Here is a 22,386-nt window from a genome sequence, read left to right on the forward strand (position 1 = left end):
GAGCGAGAGCTTCAAGAAACTTTAGAGAGGAAAAGGCAGGACAGTTAACCAAATATAATGGAGCCTGAATGGCGAACCCGCACAAGGAGAGAATAATACGAGCGTATAAAATAATGAAGAATTGAAAAAAGACAAAAGAAGTCCAGCACACTGTTTCCTTAAGACGTGCATGCTGATATGAGCCATCAAAAGAAAACGCTCGCATTTGGTTTATACGCGCCGACTCAAGTCTGTGGCTTTCAAATTCCTAATGATAAAGAAAATTCGTGACCAGACAGGCCTACTGGTTAATATAATAGGAGTGAAGACGTATTACATGATACTTTATGCCTTAGGCACTTCATTCAGTCACAAAACTACCGTCGTCTTCCCGCAAAAATGGTAACTGAGAAGGCATGATTTCACCCAAGGCTTTCAAGTAGGGGACTGACAATGTTCAGAATTTGGAGTGTACTCTTATCTGTTTTAGATTGCAGTTAAGAGCTGGCGTGTTCTAGTGACCTTTGTATGAGCACAGTTTTGTTCCCTTGAGAGAGATTATTTACAGAAAAGCATGAGCTCAATGAGGTGGCGTCACGATGAGTTTCCGCTGGATACTTATCCTAAGCACCACCAGCCATGCTCCTTCAGGTAATTACTGCGCTTCGTTTCCCACACCGATTAGGAAAAATCAAACTCTGATAATGCTGCGGGGAGAAGGCTGAGAAAGTGGTAGCGTTTGCTGACTGCTGTGCTTGACATAACCAATACCCCGTTTCGACGATTCACCAGCGCTGGAGCGCCGTCTTGTGACTTAGGGAGCGGCTTCGTAATGCGACAATTTCTTTCTCAGCATTTACTTGATAACAGCGAGTTTTCTCGTTATCTGAGAGCACTCCTCAGGCAGGACGTCGTAAGGCCCGTCGCATAAAAACACTTCAGTGCTCTCGCATCGTAAGTATCTCCACATAGATCTGCGCCCGTTATAAGTGAACTGGTGCACTGCCACAAATAGCAGCGGCCCGAGAAAGCTTCTAGCATTTGTTGCCATCGCAATGGCTTCAGAATATGCTAATCTACAGCATGCCAAAAGTGAGCTAACTTGCTATGTTACAGCAGACAGTCTTCTACTGAAACAATTTTTATGAAATTTTTGTTCCCAAGACAAGCAAGCATGGTAAATAGCGACACATATTCACTCACAAGCTTCCCCACTACTGATAAATTGTCATTCTTGGCTTCCATATCAAGATGAGCACTTTTATCTCCTCCGCAGAGAGTTCAGAGCATTCGAAGTTCTGACATTTATTGCAGAGTCGCCTTGACAGTTAATTAGCCGCATGTTATTGGATGGGAGCAGAAGGATAAGGACCGTGTTGTTGTCTGGCTCGTGTGCAGTTCATTTTTACCTTAGGCCCATTTGAAGACGACCAAGCTAAGAAATCTCTTCTCTCAGCAACAGGGCTGCTAACACTTTCGAAACGGCCATTACCGCTATCTTGGCTTGACTTCAGGCAGTTATGATCGCAACCTGGGCTACTAAAGTGGCTGATCCGCTACCCGAAAAAACCGCATTGTAATTAGCTTCGAAAATTGGAGATGTTCACCAAGCAATTGAAAGAGAGAAACGACTCATCGCCTCTCTATCGCTCACGTACCCCCCCACTAAAGAGGTTTCGACACAAAGTTTTTTAGAGAACACTTACCTAATACTCTAAACGACCTCATAACCTCGCCGAAGCTTTCATTTTAATAGCAGCCAATTTCAGGCTGTTCAGCTATTGCACTGCCGGATTTTCTTCAATAAAAGTTCCTCATCATCGCTGAAGGAATCATCCACCTGCACTGTTTAATCGTTTTTTGCAATGAATGTGCCTGATCACACTCACATAATGCATCAGTAAAATATATACCTCACCTAAATCAATTATTCATATTATTTCGCTGTGTTTCCCACTTCCTCGCAGTTTTCACACCTTTTATACTTTAATAATGGTACTCACAACAAGAAACTATAGGCTAGCGATTGGACATAATTTTGAAGCGGGTGTCTTGCGTGCACGGGTGACATCACTTAACGTCAGCACAAAAGGTTTTGTTTCTGGCGTTTCAGGCTTTCAACGTTTCACACCTGATTAGCATGCAACGCTAAACTGAGGCGCCACCCCCACCTTTTGTTCAATAGAAGCGGGCTAATGAGGGCCTTGCTTAAATATTCAGCCGACGCCGGCGACCTAACTCCCCGGCCATTGTCTCTCGTTTCGTGCACGTGATCGGATTCTCGGAATTGGGGCCCGCCCACATTCTTTCTACAGCAGGCGACTCCCAAGCTTCATCTCAAGGCTTTGTTATGGGAGGTACCATGGAAAAGCAAATGAAGACACGCTCTTGTGCCGCCACTGCCTTCATTGAGTCACGAAGCCAAGCACATTGAAAAAAATGCACGCTCCTTAGATAAGAAAGGAGCAGTCAGGCGACGCTACGTCCCATACGTCCCAACGGCGAAAAAATATTTTATTTGCCGTTTTAGTGCAATGGCTTCAAAATAGCGTCGCGGTCACCTCTGAAACTTTGGCGTGACACGTAAAGAGGACTTGTCGAAACCATGCTAGAGGTGAGTGGGCGGTCAGCGTTGTGCATATCATAATGCAAAGTTTAGCTTTTGACAATCTGCAATCCATGCATGTGAGCGCTCTGTTACTAAAGAGCTTGTGAAAATTACGAAAATATGCTTTATATATAAGGCTTTGATAAATGCAGTATAAACATTTCAACCGATTGGAAAAGTATTAGCTGTCTTTTTTTTTTATTTCACTTACTTAAGGACGCCCGTGTGAACGAAAACCCTGCATCCGCCTCTCGGCGTACAGCCTAAAAGAAAGTAGAAAAAATAAAACTTCCCATATCTAGGGCCCCACACGAGATTCAAAAACCGCAGTGTCGCCAACAGAATAGATTCACTTACTACTGTTTTAGAACCCTCTGTCATTGCCGCAGCCTTTCTCCCTGCCTGTTAAACTGCCTACCTGTTGCGCTGCGCTGGGCTGGACTCAAACGCATAGCCGATTTTGGGTGACCACTTACAAGCACACAAACACATGTGCACTTGGAGACGCTAGCCAAAGTTCAAACGCGTGGCCGGTTTCAAGCCTACGCTTGATGGCGCTTGATCAAATGCTAATTCCAACCGGACCTGTCGTTTGAACAAACTGAATATATCCCACATGATTTCAAAGAGTTCTGAAACAACCCACGCAGTTTTTCCGTCTGCGTGTTAAACTGCCAGTCACTCGCGCAGACAGCGCGCCACAAATCAGTGCTCACGCTCTAGTTTGCGTCACTGAGCAAAGAGGGCGCCATGAGTGAGTGCACTCACGAATCGACGCCCATATGCTAACGCTTTCCCCTCTGCATCGATCTCATCGATCTCCCGAGAATTTTGTACATATTTTTTTTAAATATGGTTAATTTTTTGATGATAGATTATTTTAGGACCACTGCTTTATACCTATACCAAGCATGGAAAAATTTAGTTCCTTTCACAGAGCACATGTGCTCCCCTCTACCCCTCCCCCCCCCCCCCCCCCCCGCATTACATAGAAAATCCTGCGTAGGCGTTGAATATACCTAAGAGGCAGATAAGCCACCCAGGTCACGTGACCTTGCCGCGTCATCACAACCTGCCCACCGGATAGCGAGCAAACTGCCTGCAGTGGCAGGTGCCAGTTACATCATTAAGGCGAAAGCCTTTCTTGGCTATGTCGACGGTTTCTTGCCACCAAAACGTGACGGCAGCCGTAGGGGCATTCTCCGAAGGGGTAGGATCAAACGAATGGTAGTCATGATGATAATAATGATGACTACATTAGAGGATGATGTGGGGATGATGCGAAAAAAAGTTATGTCGACAGGATGATTTGTTAATTAATTATAGCCAAAAATATCCAAAAACCGTCGCAATAGTGTTGACGTCGATATAGTGAGGGGACGAGAAAACAACCGTGGATGGCAAAATAGAGGGAAAATAAGCAAAGGAGCGAAAATGAACTTTGAAATGAAGTTAAACTAGTTTGGTGAATGATCATTAATCGAACAAAAATTTTTGTTGACACAGAATAATCAATTAATTAGAAGCAAAAGTCATGGCACGGTCGAATAGGCTGGACATAGATATAGTAGGTGGACGGAAACACAATGCGCCAAATTTGAAAAACCAAAATGCGAAATGCGTGATTCAGGTGAAAATGGGTGCTGTAAAGACGAAGACGAACATTCTGTGCAGCGGCGGCAGTGCCATCGCTGCGCGTGCTTTGGGCTCGCTTTGGCTGACCGCAGACTGTTGCCGCCCTGCTCCTTCACTAAGGTCCCAGTGCCTTTAATAAACCCCCGTCTTACATTTGGCGGAGGTGCTGGGTAACGATATCGGCTCTGGAGCTCCGTAACCGCACTCTTCCAACACCTGCTATGCCTGTGGACACCCAAAATCAAGCCGTGCAAGCAGGCCCACCGACTGTCATCTGTGCCGGCTCCCTTCGCCAGCAGGACCCGGCTGTCTTCAGCGGAACAGATGAGCAGGACGTGGAAGATTGGATCGCGTCTTACGAACGTGTGAGTCTCTATAGCAAATGGGACGACGAGACTAAGCTAAACAATGTCATTTTTTATCTTACCGGTGTCGCCAATTTATGGTACCGCAACCATGAAGGGGACGTTGGAACTTGGTCGGCCTTCAAGACGAAGTTTCCCGAAGTGTTTGGTCGCCCAGCCGTCAGACAACTCCGCGCCGAACAGCGCTTGCGTGAACGGTCGCAGCAGGTCGGCGAAAGCTTCACTAGCTACATAGAAGATGTAATCGCCCTCTGCAACAGAGTGAACGTCAGCATGCCGGAAGCTGACAAGATAAAGCAGATCCTGAAAGGTATTGATGATGACGCCTTTCAAATGCTGCTAGCGCGGGACTTGCGCACCGTTTCAGAAGTCATCACGCTGTGCCAGAGCTTCGAGGAGCTGCGGAAGCAAAGGGTCCTGACTCGTCAGCACTCAGCTCATGTAGAGTCACTTGCTGGACTGACACCCGCAGCTGATAACTCCTCTCTGCTGCAGCAAGTCAAAGACTTTGTGCGTGAGGAGGTGGCCCGTCAGCTTTCTCTTTTGCCTAGCCCTCAGGGGTCGCCACCATATTTGGCCCCGGCTCTCCAACATGCTATTCGCGAGCAGGTTGCTGAGGCGCTTCCGCCCGCCCATTCCCCATCACATGTCGCTGCTCCACTGACGTACGCTGACGCCGCTCGCAGACCTGTCGCCACGCCTCTGAGTTATGCCAACGTCGCCCCAAGACCTGCCGCCCGTCCACTGACTTACGCCGAGGTCGTTGCTCAAACTCAGCCGCCTACGTACCCTACAGTGTCAGTGCCCGTACCAGAGCCGGCACCTTATATGCGACCCTCTCCACGAGGCCGAGACCCCTGGCGCACGACGGATAACCGGCCTATTTGCTACACCTGCGGATTGCCTGGGCACGTAGCCCGCTATTGTCGTCGCCGTCTCCCAGTCACGACACCGCCGGCCGGGTACTGGCCTCCAGCGCATCAGTACTCTGCGTCTGCTGAGCCGCGTCCGTCGACTCGTCCGTTCTCCCCCGACCGCTCACCTCTTGTCGATCGCCGTTCCCCTTCGCCGCGACGCCGCTCCATCTCTCCGATGCGTCGTCGACCTAATAGTTCTCAAGAGGAAAACAAGATGCCGCAGTTCCTGAGGCAAGAACTGCGTCCCCATCGAACTACCAAAGACCTCAGCTGTCACCTGCGAACCTTATTGACGTTTCGGTCGAGGGAATTTCTGTCATGGCCCTTGTCGACACTGGCGCCGCAATTTCAGTGATAGACGCACAACTTTGTCGCCGCTTGAAGAAAGTTAAGACGCCAATTGTCGGTCTCTCGCTGCGCACGGCCAGCGCTCAGTACATCAAGCCGTCAGCAGCTTGCACAGCACGAGTTTTGATTCAGGACGTCCTATATACAATCGAGTTCGTCGTCCTGCCGTTTTGTTCCCACGATGTTATTTTGGGCTGGGATTTCCTGTCTCGTCATGCTGCGGTCATAGATTGCGCTCGCGCTGAAGTCGGATTCTCTGCCTTGCCCCAATCGCTGCCGGACGCTGCTCTCTCGTCGCCATGTATTAAAGCCGTCGCCGCCGAAGACATCGACCTGCCTCCGTGCTCTTCCGTCCTTGTGCGCCTCTGTTGTGACCCTCTCCGTGATGACACTGTACTTTTCACGCCCGCTCATACTTTTCTCCGCCGGAAGTGTCTTCCCCTGCCTTACGCCGTTCTGACTATTTCTGCTGGCCTATCCGTACTGTGGGTCTGTAACCCGTTCTCCGGCCCTAGTGCTTTGTGAAACAATGTGGATGTGATTAATTAAGGCGATTAATTAAAAAATTAGACGAAGTGATAGCAACCGATAACTGTAACCAATGAAGATGATTAATCGACAGCAATTAATGACAATCAAATAACTAATAAATGAGCTAATGAAGGCCAATGAGATGCTAATTAAGAGCAAAGAGGGGGCAAAGTGTATCAAAGAGAGGCATAGAGAGACAACGAGTACCGTGAAGGCGTCAATTGTTTCGAATTCTCCCTATGCGGGTTGCCGCAGTAATCTCTGACGCTTTTGATTGGTCCCTCGGGAAGAGGAACGTGGGACGCACACGGCTTAGTGCTGGGTGCACCTGCCATCGCAAGGTAGTGGCGCATCGGTTAACCGGTGCACCACTGCACCAGAACGGGTATGAGGACTCCCACCGATTAACTAATATGAACAAAGAGTATTCATATTCATGAATATGAATACAAAGAATATGAGTACAGAGCACAGAATCACCGTCTGCATATATGGGAATTAGCCAATTACGATATCGCGTCGTACCCTTAAAGCTGAGATTAAGTATCTCCTACAATTTTTTTTTTTTTTTGCTTACTGCCATTGGGACCGGAAAAGTCGGCGAGATTTCGGGTATGTTTCAATACATGTTTTTGTTCTCAGGTTCGTGAAGTTTCCGCATGATGACCGCGGGATTTTGCCGAAAAAAAAGCGGCTAAAATAATTATGCGTATGAAGCTAAGGAATTCGACAGTAAATGAGGGTACTCGGTTAGTAACGCCGTGAGTGGCAGCGATAAGTACCAACCACACCCTGCATTCGAGTCTATGATTTCTTGCAATGCCGTACTCTTGGTCCCAAGTGAAAGCGGCTGTGACGCTATCGTAGTGCGTTGTTCATACTTTAATCCGTTCTGTGCGCCAGACATTACAGAAATTTTAACACTCCCTTAATTTGACTTAAATGCAACCTATAGATAACGCACAGCTCACGAGTAACAGACCACTGGGACCTAAGGACATTTCTTTTTCCAAACTACCTCATGGTGGCTCAGTGGTTATACTGCTCGGCTGCTGACCCAAAAGACGCGGGTTCGATCCCGGCCGCGGTGGTTGAATTTCTATCGAGGCGAAATTCTAGACGCCCGCATACTGTGCGATGCAGTGGGCGTTAAAGAACCCCAGGTGGTCGAAATTTCCGGAGCCCTTCACTCGGCGCCTCGCATAGCCTGAGTCACTTTGGGACGTTAAACCCCATAATCTAATCAATCCAATCAAGTACTTAAGCAACCTAGTGAAGGTTTTTTTTTTTAACAAGCCTTGATTCTGGGCAAGGTTAGCTGTCTTATTAGGTTCATATGCCTTCCTCATATTTAAATGCTTCTATAGTTGTACTACAACAATACTTACGACTTTGCCGCCGCGGTGGCTCAGTTGTTAAGGCGCTTGACTGTTGATCCGAAAGACACGGGTTCGATCCCAGCCGCGGCAGCTGAATTTCAATAGAGGCAAAATTCTACAGGCCCGTGTACTGTGCAATATCACTGCACGTTAATGAACCCGAAGAGGTCGAAATTTCCGGATCCCTTTACAACGGCGTCCCTCGTAGCCTGAGCCGCTTTCGTACGTTAAACCCCCGTAAACCATAACACAGTACTTACGGCTTTCAGCTGGCTGTGTTTGACGTGAGGGAATTGCTTACTACATTTTCAAATGCGGTGAGTGGATTCAAATAGCGTAGCAGCAGGGCTAGCATAGGTGACGCTTAGATTCAGATTGTAATAGTTACCTTTTTTGTAAGAATTGCATTTTGTAGTGAACAGCGACAACTGCACTTTCGGGTGCTCTATGCTCGGTTTCGTTCAGGACACTTGATAGTTTGAGCATGAATACTGATTAGCTTCCGATGTTCAAAATACTTGCCTGTTATAAAAAATGATAACCGTGACAAAATGATCAACAGAAAAGCAGAAGCAAGCAAGTGAAGTGTGCCACCTCAAGCAAGGAAATCTCAGCCTCGTTCTCTCAAAACCTGCACGCACTTTAGGCATGCGCTGAATTTCCCTAGCGGGAACGGATTGTTTACGCCATTCTCCTTCTCTATTCTGCTCTGTTGGCACGGAATGCTGGCTTTGCACCGAGTCGAGAGAAACGCCTCGCAGAAACCCGAGGAAAGTCTCCGTGCCATGATGTAGCCTCTGAAGTCTGGAAACGCGGCATTTTTCGAATGAATCTCGAGATATATTTCAAAAAGCGGAATAAGCAAAATCTGACTGAGAAGCATGCCACCTAAAAAGCTTGCAGAGGAAAAAGAAACTACAGAGTATTTGCTGACGTGCGTTCCACGCGTACGTGATTAAAAATTGCGTACTACATTTGCATTTAGATTTTATTACTGCCTTTGTGTAGAATCTGTGAAGTCAGAAAGAACAGCCGTGCTGCACGCCACATTATTCCGAAGCATATGTCATCAAACAGAGCAGAATTCAAGAAACGGAGAAAAACTTTGAAAAGTTAAATTTCTCGGTCGGTTTTTTTTTTTTCCTGTAACACGCATGCCTGGTTCATGCGCGGAAAATATTCTCCCTAAGATTATCTGTCTCAGGTTGATTTAGACGAAACGACAATTGTGTGCATAGTCACAAATCAAACGGAAAACAAGAAAGTCGCGTCAGATTCCTTTGCATACGCCATGCACAGCAAGACTCTGCTACGTTGTTGGCTGCGGTAATATTAAGGCCGTTTTACTTGAAATAATCTTGATAACAGGGTGCAAAAGGTATTAGAAGCGTAAAAAAGATTAAAATATGGAGTTACCAATTGTATGGCACCATGGAATGGCATTAAACGATGAAATGTTTTGAAGCGGCAGCCTCACTACTGGAGATTTGGGAAAAAACCCACGTAGGCGCAAATGATTTCACGGCACAGAAAGAGACGAGGAGACAACGGACAGGCGCCAACGGACAACGGACAGGTTTTTTCCCAAATTTTAAGATGAAAAACCAACTAGCCCGTCAACATGCCTTACTCACTACTAGAGGTCTCGGGCTGATACCGCCGTACGTTGCCGCTGACCTTCAAGGTTCAGCTAAGGTCAAAACCTTCAGTTTATAAGTTTGGAGAACCGATGGATGATCAATCGTCAGACCAATGGTCACGCAATTCGACAGGTGAAGGTCAACGGTTAAGGTCAAGGTCATTTTAAGGTCAAGCCAAGGGCAAGCCGTGGACGTTAATTTCACGTCAAGGTAAAGCAAAATTTGGTCACGCGATGACTTTGGGCTCGGTGAGCAGCCTAAAAGCGCCGTTTACGTGACAGGGCGTGACATCACCCATCTTTAACCGACTACATGACGGAAGGAGCGCCGGCGCGCATAGGAATAAGTCCAGATGTGGTGTTCACGCGATAAGCCTTGACATCACGCGTTCAGGTGGCCATGAATAGCAGCCTTAGCCATGCAGTCCGGAGCAGAACAACGGTGCCTCCGCATCAGTTACAACAGGCGCTTGACCTCGTCTGACGGTCGGGATAGCATTACGATTCGCCAGGAGGGTGTGCGGAAAATTCGTGAACGGGAGAGGGCGAAGAGAGCAGCCAAGATGCCGCAAAAGCGGGAAGAACGTCTCTCCAAGCGGCGTCGTGCCTCTGCAGCTGAGACGCCGTCTGAAGAGCATGGAAGCTCCCGGCGAGGGTCGGATGAAGAGCAAGAAAAATTAATGGTGCTCTAGCTTTGGTTAAACCTAGTCAGAAGTGACAGTTTCACGATGGCTTAGCCTGGAAAATAACAAAGAAACGCTCAACTAACAGCATAACAAGACTTTCCCAGGCTAAACCAACGTGAAGCTGCGGCTTCTCACTCGGTTTAACCAAAGCTAAAGCAGTTTGGAGAACCGACGGATGGTCCATCGTCAGACCAATGTTCAAGCAATTCGACAGGTGAAAGTCAACGGTTAAGGTCAAAGGCATTTTAAGGCAAAGCCAAGGTCAAGCCGTGGACGTCAATGTCACATCAAGGTAAAGCAAAATTTGGTCACGCGATCGACTTTGGCGAAAAACTTAACTACGAGGGTCGGAAGCGAGCTTCGAGTATGCCGTGAAAACAAATGGCGAGTTCTGCCCATGCGCGAAACCCAGTGACGTCACGCGCCGCGCAGGTGGCCGCAGCCGTCACCGCGTTACTACTTAAAAACAAACTGCGTCGCGGCTGGCAATCGAACCAGGGCTTTTGGCATTTGAAACGGAGACGCTACCACTACGCCACGAATAGTCGAGGTTTGAGCATGAATAAAAGCGCATCTATTGAATGCATGGGTTTCATAAATAAAATAAAAGAAATAAAAAAGTCAGAATTAGAAAAAATTAAAAAGCATTAAAAAAGAAACAGAAATGAGAAATCAAATGAAAAAATAAAATATGAAAAATTAAAAACCATATATAATAATAAAATCATAAAACAGGAAATAAAAAATGAAAGCAATAAAATAAGCGAACAAACAAAAATAAAAATTAAATCGAAAAATAAAATATGAAAAGGAAAAAAAATTGGCAGAGGCTTAGCTTGGTTAAGCCCGGTAGGTTGCGAAAGCAAACGAGGCTTTGGTCGAAATACCTTATATATACACATCCACACGTAATCTTCTCTCAGAGAGAGGAAGTGATGGAGAGAGAGAGAGAGCAGCAGCGGCGTGGTTACCCTAGGACTGCGCCGACGAGCCGAGCTGGTCTCCAGTTTTCTCTCCGCTTGGTGTGACGTCACCACAGCGAGCGCCTCCTCGCGGCTGCGGCGCGCAGCACAGGTGCGCGGCGCGGCGTGGTTACCCTGGGACCGCGCCGACGAGCCGAGCTGGTCTCCAGTTTTTCCTCCGCTCGGTGTGACGTCACTACGGGGGTCGTCTAAAGGTCAAACGTGGTTACCGCCGGAACCACTCTGACGGCTCAAAACCTAGCGTAGTATTGCTTTCGCAATAAAAAATAAATAAGATACAAACAGTGCGCCAGGAAACTCTTTCGCCTTGCAGCACTTTAGAGAGCCAAAGTGCCCCCTGAATTTTAACCATGCCGATTTCCGTCTCCTCCTCCGCCTCCACCCGAACGCCTCCACCGTTATCGTGGTGCTCCCAGTGCATTGTGCACGAACTGCCACCGCCATGACGTCAAACCAAGTGTAACTGAAGCTTTTCGCTTGTATATCCAGGCTTAACCAGAGCTAAGCAACTGCCTAATCTTTTTGAAGAGCTGCGTACGACCAATTGAACGAACACGTATGAAAAATCTTTGAACTACATTCTACGCTTCGTGCAAATTGTCCCAAGAACAATTAGCCACGACGCTAGCCATAAAAATTAAATTTTGGCTTACAGCCCGAACAGCTATCGCGAAGATGATCATAGATTGTGATGGCGCTAATAAACGTAAGTGTTGATGCAAAACTGTTCATTTTATGCAATACACTGCAACCAAGTTCCCGCAACAACACATGGCTCCTTCGCACTTCGTGTAGACGATACTTTTCAGACATCTTGACTAGCGCAAAAAGAGAATAACACCAGGGAAGTGAACAGGAAACATGCGACAACCCTACCGTGCTTCCTCTCTGTACTCTTTTTTTTTTTCGGGGATCTTTGCTCTATTTCAGACATCACAATTGACCACCAACCAACTAGCCCAAAAAAAACGTTTTCGCAGGCAGTATTCGCGGTGGCCAAGGACCTACTCGTTCTTTTCATTTCATGAGAGCGGGGCTTTTCTCGGCCATCGGCTGCGTCAGGAATTGCGGTTTTCTTCATTATCTGGCATGCTTCAAAATTATAAACGTTAAAAATTGTTTGCATGTTTGCAGATATACAGGTGCGAGAAGTGTTGCGAGAAGCGTGTACGATGCGGGAAGTGCTGATCATGTGTACGAGATATTCTCCTGCGTCCTCAACAAAGTTACTCACGCTATGTTTTAGTATTACTTCACAGACGTGCACTTTGATTTCGCTTTGCGCAGCAGGTTTGGTTTAGTTTATGGGGTTTAACGTCCCAAAGCGACTAAGGTTATGAGAGACGCCGTAGTGGAGGGCTCCGGAAATTTCGACCACCTGGGGTTCTTTAACGTGCACTGACATCGCACAGTACACGGGCCTCTAGAATTTCTCCTCCAAAGAAATTCTAGCCGCCGCGGCCGGGATCGAACCCGCGTCTTTTGGGTCAGCAGCCGAGCACCATAGCCGCTGAGCCACCGCGGCGGCTCTTTGCGCAGCAGACTTGCAGGCCTAAGAGGTCTCAGCAAAACAAGGTTTTCTTATAAGCTCAGTCTCTAGCTTCCCGGGGAAGATCGCGTTACCTCATTAACAAGATGGGGTGGGGGGTTCCGCGCCGCAGAAAAGCCGGTGTCGTTGTCGGCGGCTTCGTTGGACGTGAGTGAGAAATTCAAATTAAAAACTAATTTTTACTTAATCTAATAAATTTAATTTATTTTTTTAATTAAGATTTGATTAAATTAAACTTTGGAACAGGTGAAAGATATTTGGATCGGTGCCAAAATTATCAGCGAGGCTCCCACAACCAAAAAAAAAGTAATTGAGCTCAAATTAAAACTGGTGTACTTTAGGTGTGGAAGGAATGTTCGGTGGGAACCCAATACTGTCGGATCGCGAGACAGGCACGTTACCCACAGGCCATAAAGGATCACTGGTTGAAGCTGAAAAAGATGGGCCTAGTGAATGAGTAGTGATTTTTCGCTTGGTTAAGTATCTTAGAGACGTGAACTGAATGCATTTTGGTTTTTGGAGGGTTTAACGTCTCAAAACAACTCAGGCTATCAGAGACGCTGTAGTGAATGGCTCCGGAAATTTTGATCCCTTGGAGCTCTTTAACCTGTATTGACCAAGTACAGTGCACGGGCTTCTAGAATTTCGCCTCCATCGAAATGCAATCGCGCCGCCGGAATTGAACCCGCATCTTCCGCGATAGCAATCGAGCACGATGGCCACTCAGCCACCGCGGCGGCTCCCAGCGCAACGATGCGTACATGAGTAATTATGAGTACGTTTATTTGTAATTACGTAATTATACGAAATTAAAAAAGAATGTGGTTGTTTGTTGCACTTGAACAATTCGATGCGTGTTTGTGTCGTGTATTCATGTGTAAGATATTATTCGCGTATCCCTTAAATAGTGCTATAGTAATTAGTGAGAAATGTAACTAGGATGTGTACTGCGTGTTTTGTAGTTACTGCTTGGATTCAATTAATGGATTGCGCTGCCGATTTCTACTTTTAAAGGCGAGGCTTAAGTCACCGCCCTCTTTTTTCTTTTTACGGTGCAAATAAATTTCAGTCTTCGACATTGCCGCCAGTAAGGCCGTTTCACGTGATGTGTTAGGCTTTCTTGCGTCATAAGTGTGATGAAAAGAGGCTGAAAAAATATTTATATTGCCGAAGTTGCTCAAGTAGCTTTTTCTGTTGGCGGCGAAACTAGCGGTATTGCTTTCATCTGCTGCAAAACTAGAGAATATAAACGAAATTATAGTGGTTTCAAAAAAGTAACGGATATCAACCTTCTGAATACATTATTACGTCTAGCTTATTACTCTCAGAGTAGGCGCACAGCATGAAAGTAGAATTTCTAGGTGTATAGTTCCTGCTCATATATAAAATGTTGACCTGAACCGGGTTATTTCTTGCAGACGCATATTGGGTTCGAATACATATGACGTAACCTCGAACGGGCTCTATGCAGAGTTTCGCAAAGTGACGCTTTACGACGGCAGCTGCGGGAGATACCCCGGGACATTGACGCGGATGAAATATGAGCAATACTGAAGCGGGGATGTGGCGCAGCGCATAAATTCTAATATCTGCACGCCTAACTTCGTTCCTTACGCCATGAGCCAGTACCTAATAAGGCTCCGCATATTCTTCTGACTCCGCTTTCAGAACCTATCCCGTATTTGCATCGCATTTTGCGAGTACAGAATTCCTAGAGCGACACATTTTCGCAAGACCCGAAAGTCAGCGGAAGAAGATACCAGATAAATGCTCCTGAATTTAAGAAAAAGAATAATAACTAAGGACTACAAGAAAACTCCACAGATAACCACTACACGGCAAAAAAGGTAAGCCTAATGAAAAACAGATCACAAACGAGTGCAAGCTCGCTGATATTGCTACAAAGGTCACAGTTCATGACTACGAAGTTTGGCTTGCTGTTGTTTTAGTTGTTCAGCAAAACTGACTAGTAACTAGCGCCAATAACTCAGCGAAAACAAAGTAACATCAGAAAGGTCAGGAAATTTGTAGCCTTTTTTGTATCTTAATTATTCGTAGGTCGAATATCTTCAATTTGCACTTCTTAAGCAAAACATTTTCATTAAATGGGCGCCAACTCTTAATGGGTTTCCTAGGTGCTATTTCCAATATGGTTGGATCTTTTGACATCATCGGTGTTTGGTATTTTTATGAGCTCATGTTGCTGCTTTGGCAGGACTTGTTTAGAAGTTTCTTCGTAACGGCTGGGCTGGTTCTACTCAAAAGTAAATGCAAGTATTAACAGGTTCTTCAAGTTGTAAATACGCACAGTAGGCTGAAACTAGTAGAAACTGTTTGTACATACAATGCTGCTTACAGTAACGACAAGAAATGTTTAATCATCGAATCTTTAATAATTACAGCTGGAGGGCAAATTTTTCATTTGCGAACCCTCTCTACACTCTTAATCTGGTTCCACTTATGTTCCACATAAACTGAGTTGGCTCACCAGTTTCACTGGAACAAGGGGGATTTTATCAGGATCACACTTAATTATGTGGAACCATAAGAATTTTTCATTTATATTTGTTTTTCTTTATGTGGAACAGGCCGTCCCGCAGCGAACCAAGCAGGTTTAAGTGGAACTTGCTGGTTGTTGAACTTATTTTGATCCGCTTATTTCTCACACGTTCCACATAAGATCTCAGACCGCACGCTTGAGAATTTTGTGCATTGCAACCTTTGTCTACACCCCGCAGTGTAATGCACCACGAGGATACTGTTATGGGTCAATGCGCTGCTATATTTGTATATACGCCACCAGAACCGTTTCACTTAGAGTTGTGGATCGATTCGGCCTCGCCCTACCATCAACAATAGCCACGGTTAACTTCGTTGGGAGAGCAACTGTCCCGCAGATAATGGTGGTCCCGGGTTCGCTTCCTGTTCAGGACTGAATTTTTGAAGCGAAAGCTTTACTACGCCAGGTTTTCAAGAGAGCAGCGCCAGTGAGTTTATCCTTGAATTTCCCCTATTGGTTGGGAGAGGTCATGTGACCTACTGACGTCATCACAATCTGCCCACCATGGCAGATGGCAACAGCACCATCGGACTGTGAGGAACCTCCTTACCGTGGTAGGTGGAGATTAAATTCATTATTGGTTTGGCTTGGTTTGTTTTATGGGGTTAACGTCCTGAAGCGACTCAGGATATGAGAGACGCCGTAGTAAAGGGCTCCGGAAATTTCGACCACCTGGGGTTCTTTAACGTGCACTGATATCGCACAGTACACGAGCCACTAGAATTTCTCCTCCAAAGAAATTCGACCGCAGCGGCCGGGATCGAACCCGCGTCTTTCGGGTCAGCAGCCGAGCACCATAACCACTAAGCCACCGCGGCGGGCTAAACTGATTATTGGCTGAGAGGCCACCCAACCTTTTAACTAACCAGCGACGCAGAGTCGGAGGCTTCTCCAACTTCGGCACTGGACGCGGAGATGGTTTCAACTGAGATGGAGCGCCGGAACACTGACTTTGTGATCAGACTCAGCGAGTGTGACGACTCGGCTACGCGTGCATTTCATCGACGCTTTACCGACAATTCGTTCGGCAGTGTGCGTGGCGTTTGTGAACGTAGCCATGCAAAGGAAGCTTTAGCTTCTCACCATGGTTGGCCAAAGTTTAAACCACAGCTAATTTTTCTTGAAGCATCGCATTTTTTTGCCTATTTTTTATTATTGCTTTTGCCCCGTGCTTTCGCTGAGTGTTTTGAGGACGTCTGCCGCGCGAAATCATTCAACAAGGAGCGGGACAGATGATGACCTTTTACCGTCTTTGAGCGTCACATTGTGCTCTAGCTTATAAACGCCTTGTATGCACCCACGGCCACAGCACATAAAAGGCCCCCTATACGCAATAAGCAGGGTGTCTTGCAACTTCTCGTAACATTTTAGTGTAGGATGTTAAAACATCCATTTCGTGTTTGGACTCTAAAGTGAAAGAGTTCCATATCATTGCAGCAGAAAGCTTGAATATTGTACAAATGCGTTGCTTTACACATCCGTCAATGCGACCGTAGTTTTCTTTTTATTTCAAACGTATACCACGATACCCACTCCTAAAGCGCAGCAGGGACCGGAAGATTGCAATGCATGACCATTACGCTCGAAACGGCAGAAATATTAAAGAGCCACTGACGCTCTTTCCAAGATCGCGCCACTGAACCATGGTAGCGGCGTGCGCATTTAGATGCCCGCAAAATGCTAAAACAGCCCTGTGCTACGCAGTGTTAGTGCATGTTACTGAGCCCAGACGGCAGAAATCACTTCCGCGCCATCACAAAATCGTCAACACCGCCCGCACACACAGCCCGTACGGAGCTCGGTAGTATGACGCAACTAACGTTCGTGTGCGTGCAACGGAACCCGCCATGACCCGCGCCGACGGCCCCGGACATGCAGGAGCCCGAAAAACATAACACCATAGTAAAGAAAAGTTCCTCCCTTAGGAGAGCACAGATTTTTTTCTCGGAGCCACTAACACGACCACAGCGCCACCGCTTCGTCAACTGAGGCGCCCGCAGCGCTGATACAGTATCTCTCTCGCGCGCCACTGGCGGCAAGCTCCGTTAATTTTTGCGTTCATTTTGTATTCCGCACTACGCCGCGATATTTGAATGCCTTCCGCCAAGAGAGGACGCAGTCTCCTTTGGATCGCTGAAAATTGCTAAAGGTAGGTGGTTTTTTCTTATTTACTGTAAGGTTAATTAGTGGCGCATGTGTGTTTTGTGCTCCTGCTAGGTTAGTCATTATGCCGCGCCTGTGGGTTAGAGCAGGAACCAACGGTTGGAAGATTGAAATGTGCACATGTTCGCTACGCACGCGGGCAATGGCGTTGTCAGTTTTGCGGATAGGGCTCGCTGTTCCGCCAGGATCCTCCTCTCGGTTACTAAAGATATTGCCAGAAATTCTTTGTCAGCTATGACCGCCGTACAATTAGGAATGCTGTTCAGTTGTACGGCGGTTATGTTTAAAGTAGCAGGAGCTGCTAATTCCACGGCCGGCGCCGTTCACGGCCGTTGCGTTCCGGGCGCTTTTTTACGTGTGTGGTCAGGTTTACGCGCGCTCGTCATGGACCTTGCGAATTCGGGTTCCGCAACGAAATGGACCATACGCTATAGTTTCCTGTGGTTGTGGATTGCAAGTTGTCGGTGCCGGGCGGATTTCAGTTCTGGATTTCGAATTACGTTAAGCTCGATCTGTGCCTATTTCAAGCGTAGAAGGTGCCGATCGACAAGCCCTGAGGCATCGTTCTTATTCTGAAGTATGTATACTAGCTAATAGCGCCCTTTATATTTCCCTCGTTAAAAAGTTAGCGGCTTCAAAAAGGTGAGCGAAATGATCCTGTGCCTTTACGTCCAGGTAATGTAAGCGTGCGCACGTTTGGTTGTATGGTATCTTGTTTAGTGTTCATTCCTGTTGTAGCAAATACGGTGCGAATCGTAGATCTGTTTTGTAGACGCCACGTAAATGTGATTTCTTTGTGTGCAATTGCATATTGAACCAGTTGTCAGGGCGATGAGCAAAATGTGATAAAGTATATGCTTGTTATTTGAAAAACTTTTGATATTGCAAGGGTAACTGCATGCAATATCACTATATTATATTATATTATATTATATTATATTATATTATATTATATTATATTATATTATATTATATTATATTATATTATATTATATTATATTATATTATATTATATTATATTATATTACATTACATTACATTATATTATATTACTATATTTTTGAAAAAGAGTAAAATTTTGAAAGCTCCTGTAAATATAACGTAAGCTTATGTTAGGTCTATTTTGTGAAAATAAAGATATCTTTTTAAATATGTTTTATTGTACGAAATGTAAGCACTAAATTGATGCACTCAGCCTTTTCATATTATGGATTTCCCACAGTGCAAATTCGTTAGCTCTGTAAGCTCGGCAAAAAAAACAAGAGAACTGCATGCAAAGAAAGTAGCTGCTGCATCTATTGTTCACAATGCTGATGTTTCTCAGCCAGCTGTTTCTCTAAATGATGCCCTGCTTGAATTGAAGGTAACAGTAGCCTTTCTTTGCTTATAATAAATGGTTTCTACCTCAGTAGTATACCTGATGATGAAAATGCACAGCTTCAAATGTTACGCTGGTATCACAAGACCTTGCAGTGACGTAAAAGGCATTGCAATGATATGCAATGTCCTTGAAACAATCATGGGATTTCAGTGCACACATTTTTCGGCTGCCGTGTGATTTTGCTAACAATACTCATTGGAATGAATTTTGTAAAAGTTTTTGTTCACATTTCGGCACTACAGGATGCTGTGTTTGATGCTGGACACTTGAACCTGATAAGAATGAAGGCTCTTCTGCATGTAACATTTGCGGCTCATAAGGCTGAGACTCCACAACAGCTGCCTGCCTACTCATTGAATGCAGACGTGGTAAGAGTATGCTATTTTGCTTTTGGTTCTTGTCAAGAATTTTGAACAAGCTTCATAGCACAATGCAACCTGCAAAGCACTTCAGCACATCCCCTATGAGTAAATATAAACTGTTCTGTTGCTGGTAGTGATCACTTTTCTCAGTGCATGTCACTAGTTGCATATTCCTTCATCTGTAAAGAGCTATTGCAAGTTGCATTGGAAAACAAGGATGTGGTTTCAATGTAACTTACCCTGGAGCACATAAATGAATCAGCATATATGCAGTGCATTACATAACTGTCATCTGTACAGGTAATGATCGGCAGTATCTGGATCATTTTAGTGGCCTTACCTTTACTTATTTAAAAATAGGAAAGGTAGAGCATAGATTCTGCATTTTGCAATTTGCCCTAGCATCTGCATTTGGTGTCTTGCTGTGTGAGGTCCCAATAGACTCATGAAATTGTCAATATTTTTGATATCTTTGCAAATTATGGGCAGTTTCCTTACGAAGGTCGAATAATAGTTTCTGTAAAATATGTGCTTAAGTTGGTGTTTTTTTGCAGCTTACACTTGAAGCAGAAATTCTTTTTAAAGCAACAATGCAAGATATGGAAAGATAATAAGAGATGTCCAGCAGGCACTTCACAGGGCAGATTTTGTGGAGCTGGATGGGTATCTTCGACCAAAAAATTCTGAATTCTGTGTGATCACACAGGTAAGACAGCTTCCTTTTGTAATTACTGCTGATAGACTTAAGCAACAATGAAAATGCATAAAATATTTGGGGTCCCTGGGCAGCATAATAGGTATGTCTGTAATACTTGGCTGAAAATGTGCAAGAACCTGTGGTGCATGTTTATTTTATTGTTTAATATAAATGATGAATTTTTCTTGACAAAGAATGTATGGAGGCTAGCATTCAGTTCTTCCGCTGATATAAAAACTAGCCATTCAAATGAGTGTTCACTGGTATACATTCAAAAGAATGCAGAATAGAAATCATTATAGGCAGTGATTAATGTTTTTCATGCTTAGTTAAAATTGAGCTTAAGAAACTATAGACACTTAACATTTTGATTCGTGTTTTCTTGCTTGTGGTGATGTGTGAGGCATTATTATGCATGAATTACCACCCGGTGTTCTCCTACGACCAATAAATAATTTATAATTGCATTTCTTTCTCGTGCTGTTTCGGTTTCAACAGCCGAATTAGGACTCTGACGTCAGTGTGTGCTTGCAGGTCATGTGAGACTTGAAAAAACTGCAGTATGATCACTGCTTCCTCATTTGTTGTCATTGTGGTTCTTGAAGAAGGCTGACTTCAGCAGTTCAGTAAATCAAAACAAAGAAGCAGTGACTACATGGACGTTTTTCCATGCCTCACGTGACAAAAGCACTTTTTGATGTTACAGCTATCGTTCAGCTGTTGAAGCCGAATTAGCATGACAGAAAAAGTTCAATTATAAATTATTTAGGTGCCTAGGCTAATATTACATGCTGATTCATATGTAGTAGTGTCTTTCGAATCCTCGTTGAGTAATTTAAATGAGCATTTATTGTTTTACATTTGAAATAATGTATCATGCAAATCATCGTATCAAGGCAGTCAATGAATTGTTGCGTATATAGCCTGGACTGTTTTTGCATTAAAGGGGAGATGCAACACTGACAGGCCCGTACCAGGCCCATGTATCATTACTGACGACGGACTGATAATGATCGTCACCAGGAAGAACACCATTGCCTTGGCTCCCGGCTCATCTATGAAGAGTGCCCTTATTTTGTGCCTAGCTATCTACTTCATTTTGTACCTTTCTTATCCGCATGCTTTTGGCTAAACTTTGGGACTAGTTCAGACATTGCTGCTGCAAAACGAAAAATTTGATAAAGAGCTGATATCCTTCAAACTGAAGAGTCTGCTTAAAGGCCTCAGACTTATTTAGACACAGCCATTCCTGTATAGTTCATGGTTTTGATAATAAAGGATTGAAGGTTTCGGATAAGCGTTAAGGTAAATCTTAACACATCAAATATAGCATCTTAAGAGACAGCTGTCATATTTGAAAATAAAAGCCTCAATTTCCTCCGAGTAATTAAGTATTGTATTTTTTGTGCCAGTGAAATAAAGCTTTGATGTAATGGATGCTTGTGTTCATCAACCATGAACAACACTGTTGAAGTGCAAGCATATCTGTGTATTATTGCCCATTTGTCTATGCAGGAGGCAATTCTAGGTTGCATAGTGATGAAAGAAGAGTTTTAATATCTCTCATCCCACAACCTCAAGCTTTAAACTTAGGGGTGCATCAGACTCTATTTGTATAGTTTGGCTGATGGACTAGGTGTCCAACCAACAGAAATCATGATTGTATACTGTGAATTTGATGCAAGAAGTGTGGTTTAACGGTACAGGAATATGCATATAGTATATCTGTTAAGAATTACTACAGGATGATTTCATTCATATCAGGTGTTTTGTGAACTTTATATTTCACCCTATAGTCCCTTGTGTGCAGTGCACTGCATATACAATACTATTGTGGAATAATTTTGTTCATATATAGACAAAATTATTTTACTATGGTTTGTACAAACAGTGCACTGCGTGCAAGGAACTCTAGAGTGAAATATGTGGTTCCCAAGATACCTGGAACGGGGTTCCAGCTATCTATATGATGCAGCGTTCCTGCTAAATTCCTGGAACGCTGTTTCAGATATATAGGCGCAGCACTGTTCCGGCTAAAACCTCGGAAATTTGTTCCACATATTTTGGAGTATCTGGAGCATAGTTCCAGCTATATAGGTGGAACATTTTTGCAAAAATGTTCCAGCTACTAAGTGGATCCATAGGTGGAACCAGACTAAGAGTGTATTCCTAACGTTTCCATCCATAAATAATTACCTTTGCAGAGTTAGCAAGAATCTCATACGTTTGAATTGTCAGGCATTTACACAGTAGGTATTATGTTTAGATACGCAAAGAGATAAAAATCGTGCGTGTACAGGCACTGTTTACTAAGCTTTCAGCACTCTTAGTCGAAGTATAATTGCTGAAGTATCAAACGTTGCAAGCGAACTAAATAGTTTTTTTTCTTCCTTTACTCGCCGTGAAGCCGAGAGTCCTCAAAGGTGCTTTTAATGCTAGCTTAAATTAACCCATGTCTACTTGCACTGATGTGGAGTCCTACCTACGCCACACTTCATGTAATTTCCCACTTCCCTGCACACATACGCGCATTCCGAGTGGCAGTCGCGACCCACGGCAGCCGGATTTAGAAAATATAAAAAAATATTCTACACTGAGTTTGCG

General features: G+C 44.8%; 1 protein-coding gene and 1 long non-coding RNA gene across 2 annotated transcripts; both read left to right on the top strand.

Annotated features, from left to right (window-relative positions):
* Positions 1–3,337: 3,337 nt before the first annotated feature.
* Positions 3,338–10,093, top strand: LOC149371607 (uncharacterized). The gene is made up of 3 exons (XM_089580770.1): positions 3,338–3,341; positions 4,481–5,252; positions 9,859–10,093. Exons 1-3 carry the CDS (start codon positions 3,338–3,340, stop codon positions 10,091–10,093), a joined length of 1,011 nt encoding a protein of 336 aa, XP_089436896.1.
* An 8,910-nt stretch (positions 10,094–19,003) lies between these two features.
* On the top strand, positions 19,004–20,954 carry LOC149371608 (uncharacterized). The gene is made up of 3 exons (XR_016292005.1): positions 19,004–19,091; positions 19,640–19,791; positions 20,729–20,954. It is a non-coding gene; the product is annotated as an uncharacterized LOC149371608 (long non-coding RNA).
* The last annotated feature ends 1,432 nt before the right edge of the window (positions 20,955–22,386 follow it).

This window comes from Amblyomma mixtum, chromosome 1 (genome assembly GCF_055824585.1).
Source record: "Amblyomma mixtum isolate Tamu chromosome 1, ASM5582458v1, whole genome shotgun sequence".
NCBI classification, from domain to species: domain Eukaryota; kingdom Metazoa; phylum Arthropoda; class Arachnida; order Ixodida; family Ixodidae; genus Amblyomma; species Amblyomma mixtum.

Coding starts and splice junctions, on each gene's coding strand:
- LOC149371607 (XM_089580770.1), top strand. Junction 5,253..9,858: donor CATGTCGCTGCTCCACTGAC/GTACGCTGACGC, acceptor CCTCCGCATCAG/TTACAACAGGCGCTTGACCT.